At 55.5% G+C, this 10,393-nt stretch overlaps 1 protein-coding gene across 1 annotated transcript; it reads right to left on the bottom strand.

Moving 5' to 3' along the window:
• Window positions 1-201: 201 nt before the first annotated feature.
• On the bottom strand, window positions 202-8,581 carry NEFH (neurofilament heavy chain). The gene is made up of 4 exons (XM_014835191.3): window positions 7,624-8,581; window positions 5,533-5,732; window positions 4,379-4,503; window positions 202-2,818 (listed from the first exon to the last, which is right to left on the bottom strand). Exons 1-4 carry the CDS (start codon window positions 8,504-8,506, stop codon window positions 805-807), a joined length of 3,222 nt encoding a protein of 1,073 aa, XP_014690677.3. The 5' UTR covers window positions 8,507-8,581; the 3' UTR covers window positions 202-804.
• Between the last annotated feature and the right edge of the window lie 1,812 nt (window positions 8,582-10,393).

Raw genomic sequence — 10,393 nt, 5'->3', positions numbered from 1 at the left:
CGGCCCGTCTAAAGAACATTCAAAATAAAGCACCTAGCATATTGCCCGGCACAGTTTGCCCAGGAAATAGCCCGAGAGGCCACGTAACTGTCCCAGACCTGCACAAGACCTCTAATGCTCGCTCTGTCCTGTGACATCTAGACCTCCCCTGGCCCTGTCCCCCAGCCCGCCCAGGGAAAGAGAATAAATAACACAGCAGCATTTTCATTTTATAAGCACTTGGTTTTATTGCACAGAAGCAATTGAAAGTGGACTCCAGTGGAAAAGTGCGCCCTGGCATGATTCAGTGGCCATGCCCAGCCCCACCTGCTCCAGCTCTTCCAGGATAGAGAGCTCTGGGCTAGGGTTCGACCACTCCTTTGGAAAACAGAAGGCATTTAGGAATAGGTTAAGACATCTCAAGCATAAGGTGTTTCTAACTGCTCATTCATTATTGCGGTCACCTGTCAGTTGCACATACAGGAAATAAATGCACTTATTTGGAAAGGAGGGGGGCAGTTTTTATAGTCAAGTGTTTACATGTGGCATTCGGCATATATCACATTCAGCTACGTAAGCTATCATAACATAATTGTCCATCGCCTGGGGAGAGTTTGGGTGTGGGGCCGGGGATTAGGAATGCCCTCTTGCTAACATATTGCTAACAAAAATTCCTGTTTGGTGAGCGAGGGCCCTGTTGTCTAAGTACAGTTTCTTCTTACATAAAGAAAAGGGAAAAAACATGAAAATTTGTTATACCGACCCTTGAGCTCCCAGACCCTCCTGAGTTTCTTTGGCTGCTCTGGATGTTTCTTTCTCCCTGCCTCACTTCTCCCCCTTGGTGGCCTTGTCTTCTGGAGGCCTGCTGTCTTTCTGGTCTGTGCTAGAGGATTTCTCGGCCTTTTCCGTCTTGGCCTGGACCTCCGTTTTGGGCTTCTCCTCAGGCTTCTTGGCCTCTGTGACCTTCTCCTCCTTGGCGTCTTTTTTCTCGGGTGCTGCTGGCGTCTCTTCCTTCTTTGGCTTTTCAGGCTCCTTCTTGGCCACCTCAGTCTTCTCTTTGGGTTTGGCCTCTTCCTTCACCTTGGCAGCAGCCTCCTTCTCTGGGGTCACTGCTTTTTTATCTTCAGCCTCTTCCTTCTTGGCTTCAGCTTTGGATTCTTTGGGCTTCTCCACAGCAGGTTCCTTCTTCTCCTGGACCTCGGGCTTTGGAGCCTCCTTCTTGGGCACCTCATCTTTCTTGCTGTCCTTCTTCTCCTCAGTTTTTGGTGTGGCTGGAGCTTTCTCTTCCTCCTTCTTGGGGGACTTGGCCTCTTCCTTCTTTGGGACCTCCTTCTCTGGAGCCTTGGCCTCCTCCTTCACAGGAGATTTGACCTTCTCTGGGGACTTGATCTCCTCCTTGACAGGGCTTTTGGCCTTCTCAGGGGACTTTGCTTCCTCCTTCACTGGAGACTTGGCCTTCTCAGGGGACTTGGCCTCCTCCTTCTCAGGAGACTTGGCCTTCTCAGGGGACTTGGCCTCCTCCTTCTCAGGGGACTTGGCCTTCTCAGGGGACTTGGCCTTCTCGGGGGACTTGGCCTTCTCAGGGGACTTGGCCTCCTCCTTCACTGGGGACTTGGCCTTCTCGGGGGACTTGGCCTCCTCCTTCACTGGAGACTTGGCCTTCTCGGGGGACTTGGCCTTCTCGGGGGACTTGGCCTCCTCCTTCACTGGAGACTTGGCCTTCTCGGGGGACTTGGCTTTCTCGGGGGACTTGGCCTCCTCCTTCACTGGAGACTTGGCCTTCTCAGGGGACTTGGCCTTCTCGGGGGACTTGGCCTCCTCCTTCACTGGAGACTTGGCTTTCTCAGGGGACTTGGCCTTCTCGGGGGACTTGGCCTCCTCCTTCTCAGGGGACTTGGCCTTCTCGGGGGACTTGGCCTCCTCCTTCACTGGAGACTTGGCCTTCTCAGGGGACTTGGCCTCCTCCTTCTCAGGGGACTTGGCCTTCTCGGGGGACTTGGCCTCCTCCTTCACTGGAGACTTGGCCTTCTCAGGGGACTTGGCCTTCTCGGGGGACTTGGCCTCCTCCTTCACTGGGGACTTGGCCTTCTCAGGGGACTTGGCCTCCTCCTTCACTGGAGACTTGGCTTTCTCAGGGGACTTGGCCTTCTCAGGGGACTTGGCCTCCTCCTTCTCAGGGGACTTGGCCTTCTCGGGGGACTTGGCCTCCTCCTTCACTGGAGACTTGGCTTTCTCAGGGGACTTGGCCTTCTCGGGGGACTTGGCCTCCTCCTTCACTGGAGACTTGGCCTTCTCAGGGGACTTGGCCTTCTCAGGGGACTTGGCCTCCTCCTTCACTGGGGACTTGGCCTTCTCGGGGGACTTGGCCTCCTCCTTCACTGGAGACTTGGCCTTCTCGGGGGACTTGGCCTCCTCCTTCACTGGAGACTTGGCCTTCTCAGGGGACTTCACTTCTGCTGGGGACTTGGCCTTCTCTGGAGATTTCACCTCGGCTGGAGACTTGGCCTCTTCCTTCACTGGGGACTTGGCCTTCTCTGGGGACTTGGCCTCTTCCTTCTCTGGGGACGCAGCCTCTCCTGCTGAGGGAGACTTTGCTTCCTCTTCTTCCTCTTTGGCCTCTTTCTCCTCTTCTTCAGTCACTTCTTCAGTCACTTGGATCTCCTCTGTCTGTTCCTCCAGTATCACAGTTTCCTTCTCTGACTTTTCTACTACCTTGATCTTCTCTTCACTTTTGACCTTTATGTGAGTGGATATGGGGGGGATTTTGGGGAGTACTTCTGGAAGGGGGAAAGGACTCGGGCCAAAGCCAATGCGACACTCTTCGCCCTCCAGGAGTTTTCTGCAGAATGGATAATGGAACATGTTACTGTTAACTCAAAGCAGGTTGATGAGTGGGGGGTCTTGTGGAGTTCCTCTGAAGGTCCACAGCCTCCAAAGATGTGGACTCTGACAGAAGAAGGAACGTGAATGGGGGGCACTTGGAGACTAGAGAAAATCACTTAGTAAATCATCCCAGGAACCACCCAGAATCTGCACTGCAATGTCATCGCTCTTTAATGCAGCTAAGGCTGCAACTTATGAAATAAAACTTTTTTTCCCCTGAAAAATGGTCCTCAAGAGAGAGCGCCTACATTAACAAAAATTACATTTATTGTCCCTCAACTAAAATGCTATTTAAGAGAAAGGTGGGAGCTGGAGCAAACAATTCCACATTTATAAATTTGGGTTTAAGAGGCCTTACAATGTTCCCATTTGAATTTCAAAGGTCTCTTGTCACCTTAGATGCTCATCCTTTGAGTTTTAGGAGTAGGGTGACAGTAGCAGTTTCTACTCTCTGCTACTCACTAGATGTGTGACCTTAGTCAAGCCACTCAAACTCTTTAAGCCTCAGTTTCCTCAGTGGTAAAAAAAAAACAAAAGATCATAAGAATCCCTACATCAGAGGGTTGTTTCACTGAGATAATGAATAAAAAGGACCTGGTAGTTCCTGCCTCAGAGTAAGTGTAGGGGTGACCCCTACACACCAGTGCTTTGCAAGTTTAATGGCATACAAAACACCCAGGGATCTGGTTAAAATGCAGATTCTGATTCCGTAGGTCTGGGGTGCAGCTTGAGAATCTGCCTTTCTAAAAGCTTGTGGATGATGCTAATTGTGCTGGTTTGTGGACCATGATTTGAGTAGCAAGATTACAGACCATAGCCAAGAGGTGGGAAGTGAAGGTCACCAGCCAGCAAGTGGGACAGGTCCTCAAGGGGTTAGCCCTCCTCCTTAGCAGCAAACTGCTAAGCTGGGAGGTCTCACGGCTTTCTCATGACTGCTATTTATGGAGGGCTTTCTCTGTGGCACCCCAGTGGTACCTGCATCACCTGGCTTAGCTCGTGAACAGGATTAGCTCCTCTTCCCAACAACCCCATGACGTGGGTACTGTTATCACCCCCATTCTATTTCCCCAGGAAACAAATGCTCAGAGAGCTAAGAAACTCTAAGAGAGAGAGAACTGCAAGGGCCCCTGACAACTCAAGTACCTGCTTTCCCTCCAAAGCAGGCAGTAGAAGGTGGCTGCCAGGCCTGGGGAAATGGGGGAGAGGAGAGAGGGAAGTCACTGTTTAATGAGCAGAGTCTCAGTTTGGGAAGATGAAAAAAGTCTTAGAGATGGATGGTGGCAATGGTTGCACAACAATGCAAATATACTTAATGCCACTGAACCGTATACTTAAAAATGGTTAAATGGTAAATTTTATGTTATACACATTTTACCACAATAAAAAATTTTTTTCTCTGTCTCTAAGATGGCAAAGAGGCTCCACTAGGGGCTTGAAACCCAAGGCTTAGCTCCTCATAAGAAGGAGGGCTCCTAAAGGCTCCCCACCACCCTGAAGGCCCTCTGGCCCACCTCACCTATAAGCGGCAATCTCAATATCCAGGGCCATCTTGACATTAAGCAGGTCCTGGTACTCTCGGAGCTGGGCTGCCATCTCCCACTTGGTGTTCCTGAGCTCAGCGTCCAGCTGCTGGATGGCTTCCTGGGGAGGGGAGGTCATACACACGTCATGTGCCAGCCAGCATCTGACCCTTAGCATCAGAGAAGCTGAGGGGGGGGTGTGCAACCCCAAAGCAGTCCCGTCCAACCAGGCTCTCTGGGGCCAATACCCGCCCTGTCAAAGCTGCGGGGGCTTCGCTCATGGACATGGAAACCATGTGGAGCAAAAATCCTGCTGTGTATAGAACCTTAGCCTGGGGAAGGGTCTGCAATGAAACACACCAGATCCCAAGAATGGTTATCACTGGTGAGTGGGATGATGGGTGAATTTTTACAGATCTTATAAGCTAAGAAAATGCTCAGTGGGAACAGAGCCTTGTCTGCTTTGGTTCCCTATTGTTTCCGCAATGCTCCAAAGTGCCTGTCACATAGGAAGGGCTCAAGAAGCACCTCTTGGTGATGACTGAAACTGATACACAGATGCACAGTAAATACGGGCTGAAGCTTCTCCCCTGTCCTCATGCCCACTCAGTCACTGCTTAAAGGGAAACATTATGGCTGATTTTTATTGCCTCCTTTTTGCTTTATCCATTTTCTAATTTTTGTCCAATCACTACAAATTACTTGCATAATAAGCTCTTTAAAACTGATATTTTGTTTCGCCAGTTGTCTTTAATGCGGAGAATTTGCCAAGGCCTTCCCCAGGCTACCCACACTCACAGACACTGGTTACTGTTTACCGAATGCCCACTGTGATCAAGACCCTGCTGAGCATGTTCATACTCATCTCATGAAAAGTTTATCTAGCTCTTTAACCTTCACAGCTCTGCACAGCAGGCAGTCTTTCTCTTTTTCTTTTTTTCTTCCCATTGCATTGAAGGGATTCGGATTCAGAGAGGAGGTAATTTTCCTGGGGTCACACAGCTAGAAAGACATGCTGGTACCCCTGGTATGTCTGACTCCAAGGCCCATGGTCTTAACCATTGCAAACCTGCTCAGAGAGGGGCAGTGTCTTATCCAGGGTCACCCAAATAGGTGAGGCAATCTGGCTCCCTGCCTCAGCCCTGCCCACCTGGTAGGATGCGATGTCGGCCTGATGACGGTCCTCCAGCTCAGAGCGCTGCCTCTCCAGCGAGTCCTTGGTGCCTTTGAGTGCCTCCAGCTCTGTGGTCCTGGCCTGCAGCTGGCGCCGGTACTCAGTTATCTCCTCCTGTGCTGTGCGCATGGCGTCTGTGTTCACCTTGGCTGCCTCTGATAGTCGGTCCAGCCTCACTGGGGGAGAAGGAGGCACGGCACAGGGTTAGACACACTTAGATTTGAGTTCTAGTGTATCTAGTGATACACATGGATTAAGGACCTACTGGGTGCTGGGTACCATCTTGGATGGTTAACTCATCCTATCCTTTGTGATAGACAAATGACTACTGCCCAAGGCCACTCAGCTAGTGAGCAGCAGAGCTGAGATTCAAATCTAGTGTCTATCTGGCTCCAAAGATCAGACTCTGTCTCTCCCAACTCAGGATGCAGAAACCTTGCAGGGCACAGGAAATCCCCATTTCTGGTCTTAATGCCTGGTTCAGCTCCGCAGCAAGGGCTGGCAGTGCTGGGGGTTCAGATGTGAAACCTGGCCCACAGAGCTTAACTGTGAGCTTTGGCTGAACAAGTTAATGAACTGGTGACCTGTGGAGGCATGAAGGCATCGTGAGCCACCATGTAGCCACAGCCCCTTCCTTGCAGGTTTCTGCTGTGCAGAGCCCAAGGTCACTGCAGAGCCTGGGGCCTGTGTGCCAGCTCCTCTGTCCCTCCCTCCACTTGGCTGCGCATTCACTAGCACGAGAGCCCCTGCGCCAACGGCAGCCACACCCTGGCCCCTGTGAGCAAGGAGCTGCTGGTTCCCAGAAGACCTTCTGGGGCCAGTGGAGGTCTGGAGACTAGTCTCCATCTCCTGAAAGTGAACATCCTGAATCCCAAGATAGTGATTCCCAGGGCCTGAGTCTTGGGAGTGGGAGAAGAAGGCAAGCCAGCTGGGTGGGCCAGAAGTCCTGGGATGGTCTGCCTGTGTGAAGGGCAAAGCTCGAGAGAGCAGAGAGCCTTGTTGCAGAGCTGGGAGAGGGATGGCTCTGCCACTGCAGGGGAGAGGAAAATGAACAGGAAAAGCCGTGAATCCAAATCCCAGTTTTCCTGGCTTTCCCTTCTAGTGCCCGCAAAGATTTAGAAACCATCCAGGTGGGTGAGGATTCTTAGCCACTGTGGATCACAGACCCTTTGAAAATCGTTGAAGCCTCTGCACCCTCTCCCAAGAACAATGCAAGAGTTTTATACACAGCTTCGGGAAGGATCATGGAGCTCCCCAGAGTCAGCAGCCCAGGTGGTCGACCCCCACACCTTCAACCCAAAAAGAAATGAAAACCAGAGAGGGCAAGTGTTGGTCAAGGTCACCCTGCAGCGGCTGGGCCCAGCTTCAGAGCTGCTGCAGCTGCAATCTAGCTGACTCAGGGTGGCAGGGAGTTGGGGGAGGGGGGCGAACTTGGGAGGCTCCCAGGTTCTCTGAAGGGGAGAGGGGACATTCAAGGGCAGCCTCAGGCACCAACTGGTTGTGGTGATGGTCCCCCCCCCCCCCCCCCCCCCCCCCCGGGGAGAAAGGATGTGAGAATGCCTCGCCCCTCCCCGAATGTAGTGAGGAGGAGAATGGGGTCCCCTGCAGCGTGCAGGAAAGGAGGATGGGCAGCCTTGGGCAGGGAAGGCATGTTACTTTGAAGGACAAAGACTCCCCAGGCGCCTGTGACTAGAGGCCAGCACTGCTTTGGTGCGGTAGAAGGAAACTGATGGAGAAGGGCCTCGGAATGGGGTTACCTAACCTTGGGAGGGGGAGCGGAGGAAACCTAGAGTTGAAGGACAGACATAAGGACCCTGGAAGAGGGCAACCAAACGAGAACCCAGAGTTGCGAGGAAGCAAGGGGTGTCCCACAAGAGACCCAAAGTGAAACCATTATTTAACTGAGGGGCATGCACATCGCAGGGGGAAGCTGAGCAGGGCACTCTCCAGTCCTGCCACCTCCATACAGAGTCCACCAGCGTCCCCTTGGGTTATGCTACTGTGTTCTGCCCCTCGCTTCCCGACCAGCATGGGAGCGCCCCCTCCTTCCCACCCCGACGCGCCTACCTCGGAACCACTCCTCGGACTGCAATGTGCTCTGCACCGCGTGGCCTTCGAGCTGCGCGCGGATCTCGCGCAGCGCCGACGTCACGTCGCACTTGAGGGCGTCGCGCGCTTCGGCCTGCGCCTGCGCCTGCGCGGCGCCAGAGCCCTGGATCTGGCCGAGCAGCTCGCCCACCTCCTCTTGGTGGTGACGCCGCAGGTAGCCGCACTCCTCCTGCAGCGCTTGCGCCTTCTTCTGCAGCTCGACACGCGCCGCCTCGGCCTCCTGCGCAAAGCGCGCGAGTGCGCGCGCCGCCGCCTCAGCCTCTTCGCGCTGCCGGGCCTCGTCGTCTAGGCGCTGGCGCACGTGCGCGATGTCCTCGAGCAGGTGCTCCTGCTCCAGACGCAGCTGGCCGCGCGCCGCGCCCAGGCGCAGCACGGCGCCGCGCATCTCGCGCACCTCGCGCTCGTACAGCTCGCCCATGGCGGCGCGGCCAGCCTGCTGCTGCCGCAGCGCCGCCGCCTCGCCCTCCAGGCTGCGGTTGTGCGCCTCGAGCTGCCGCACCTTGTCGATGTAGCCGGCGAAGCGGTCGTTCAGCGCCTGCAGCTGCTCCTTCTCGCTGCGCGCCGCGGCGGCCGCCACCACGCAGCCCTCCGGTCCGTTGCTCAGAGTGTCTAGAGAGTCGGTGCTCGAGGCGGCTCCTGCGCCGCGGAAGCGTCCTGGTGAGGCGGAGACGGAGCTCACGGATGTCCGCGCCCACGAGTGGAAGCCGCTAGAAGAGCCGGCGGCGGAGCGCACTCCGCCCGCGCCGCCCTTGCGGGCCAGCGCGTAGTGAAGGCTGCCGCCTCCATGTAGCGGCGCGAACGGGGCGCCCAGCAGCGCGTCCGCGCCGCTGAAGCTCATCATGGCCGGAGCAGGTGCGGCTGCCGGCGGAGAGGGAGCCCGAGGCCAGGACGGGGCGGGTGGCACTGCGGCAGCACCGGGATGCCGGCCTTTTTATAGCAGCCCGGCCGGGTCCAGCCCCTCGGCAGTTGGGGGGGGGAGCGGGGGAGGAGGGCCCCGCCCTCTCCGCCTCCTCCCCCTCGGCCCCGGGCCGGTCGGCTTCGCCGCAGTGAGAGGGGCGGGGCAGGGGGACCAAGGAATGAAGGGGAACCGATGCCGCGTCTGAGGAGACCCCCGAGGTCGGGTCAGGGGGTAGAGGACTCCTGGAGTGGGCCAGCGGGGACCCCCGGGTGAGGGTTGGAAGACACTGCTACTGTGGTCAGAATAAGAGAAGGGGCCCAAAATGGGGAGTAGACAAGGAGACCTGGTGGAAATAGGGGCAGGGTGCCTTCGGGATGGGGCGATGGGAGACTCTAATTAGTAGGATGAGGGGACCCTGAGTGAGAGGGGGCACAAGATTCTCCTAATAGTTAGATCCTCAGGACAGGGGGTACATAGTGTCTGCAGCCGGCCCCCTGAATAGGGAAGGGAGCAAAGTAATCCTGAATGGAGTCGTGGTGGATGCTACAGAGGGTAAAGCTAGAAGACCCTTGTATGGAGGTACACTGTTCCCCTAATAGCTAGAGGGGCCACCAGGAGAGAGCTTAAGAAACTCTGCAGCCGGCTCCAGAACAGGGGAAGGGGACCTGGAGTTTGGAAGAGCAGCAAGGCTACCCTGAATTGGGGGTATGGGAGACACTGCAGAGGATGGAGAAAGGGAAGCCCAGATGGGGGGCACAGTGGTCTCCGCAGGATAGGAGGCGGGAGACCCTGCAGCTGGCCCCAGCAAGAAGGACCCTCAGTGAAGGGGGCAGAGGGTCCCCTAACTAGGCAGGGGGAACATAGGCTGTGTGAGGATCAGAGAACCCAGACTGGGGCACTGAAGGGGACTGGGCTGAAGTTGGGAGAGCTGGCCCCTGTGTGGGGTTGGGGGAAGTGACAAGTGTGGTAGAAGTCACTCAGGCCAGGGTCTGCGCACTGAGGTCAGCTCCACAGTTTGCTGGGCAAATGACCTTGGACAAGTTGTGTCCCCCCACCCTCAGTTTTCCCATCTGTACAAAGAGGGGGCTTTGCCCTGGGACAAGCTGCAAACGTAGACCCGTGTCTCCCCAGCGGCTACTGTTTTGGGGGTCTCTGGCTGAAGTGAGGGAGGCGAACCCACATACCATGCGTGGATATGGCAACCATTTCCCCACAACTAGGAAATCCGTCTCTCTCCCTCTCCCCTCCCATCCCCTCAGCTTCAACTTCTCATCTCTCCCCCACCCCCACAACAGACAAGTTGGTCCTGCGATAGGCATCCTTTCTCTCTCCCTGGGAAATGATGGGATGCTTTGGAAGTACCAAAGTCCCTCACCCCCATAAGCCATAATGGGGGATCAGGTAGAAACGGGGTTCCCTGGGATGTGGGGGGCTCTGCGACTCCTGGTGTTATTTGGCTTTTTCTTGAGTTTAGCTCATGTCAGATGCTGTAGGAGTGGGGGCAGCGCTGCTGCTGGGGCTTCAGCACTGGGGACAGGGCCTTCTCCTTTCTGGGGAGAAAGGGGTTAACCTCTGCCTTTACCTTGAGGGGAGGGGAGGGGAAGGGAGGATGGTATGCAATTTCCCCCTTGCCTGACCCCTGTGCTATGCAGTTGGGGACCTAAGGAGGAGTGGGTGAATGATCAGGCAGGGTCACACCAGGAGCCAGGGACCCAGTCCCTCCACCTTCTGCTAGGGGTCCACTCCCCTGTTTTCCATGAAGTTCTCCCATCTACACAATTGGGCTGTCCTGCTCCTCCACTGGGAGCTGAAAGGACCCCCCCCCCCCAC

The sequence above is a fragment of the Equus asinus genome, chromosome 8 (genome assembly GCF_041296235.1).
Source record: "Equus asinus isolate D_3611 breed Donkey chromosome 8, EquAss-T2T_v2, whole genome shotgun sequence".
In the NCBI taxonomy this organism is placed as follows: domain Eukaryota; kingdom Metazoa; phylum Chordata; class Mammalia; order Perissodactyla; family Equidae; genus Equus; species Equus asinus.
The sequence above is the reverse complement of the archived record's forward strand: the minus strand, read 5'-3'. Positions and strand labels throughout refer to the sequence as shown.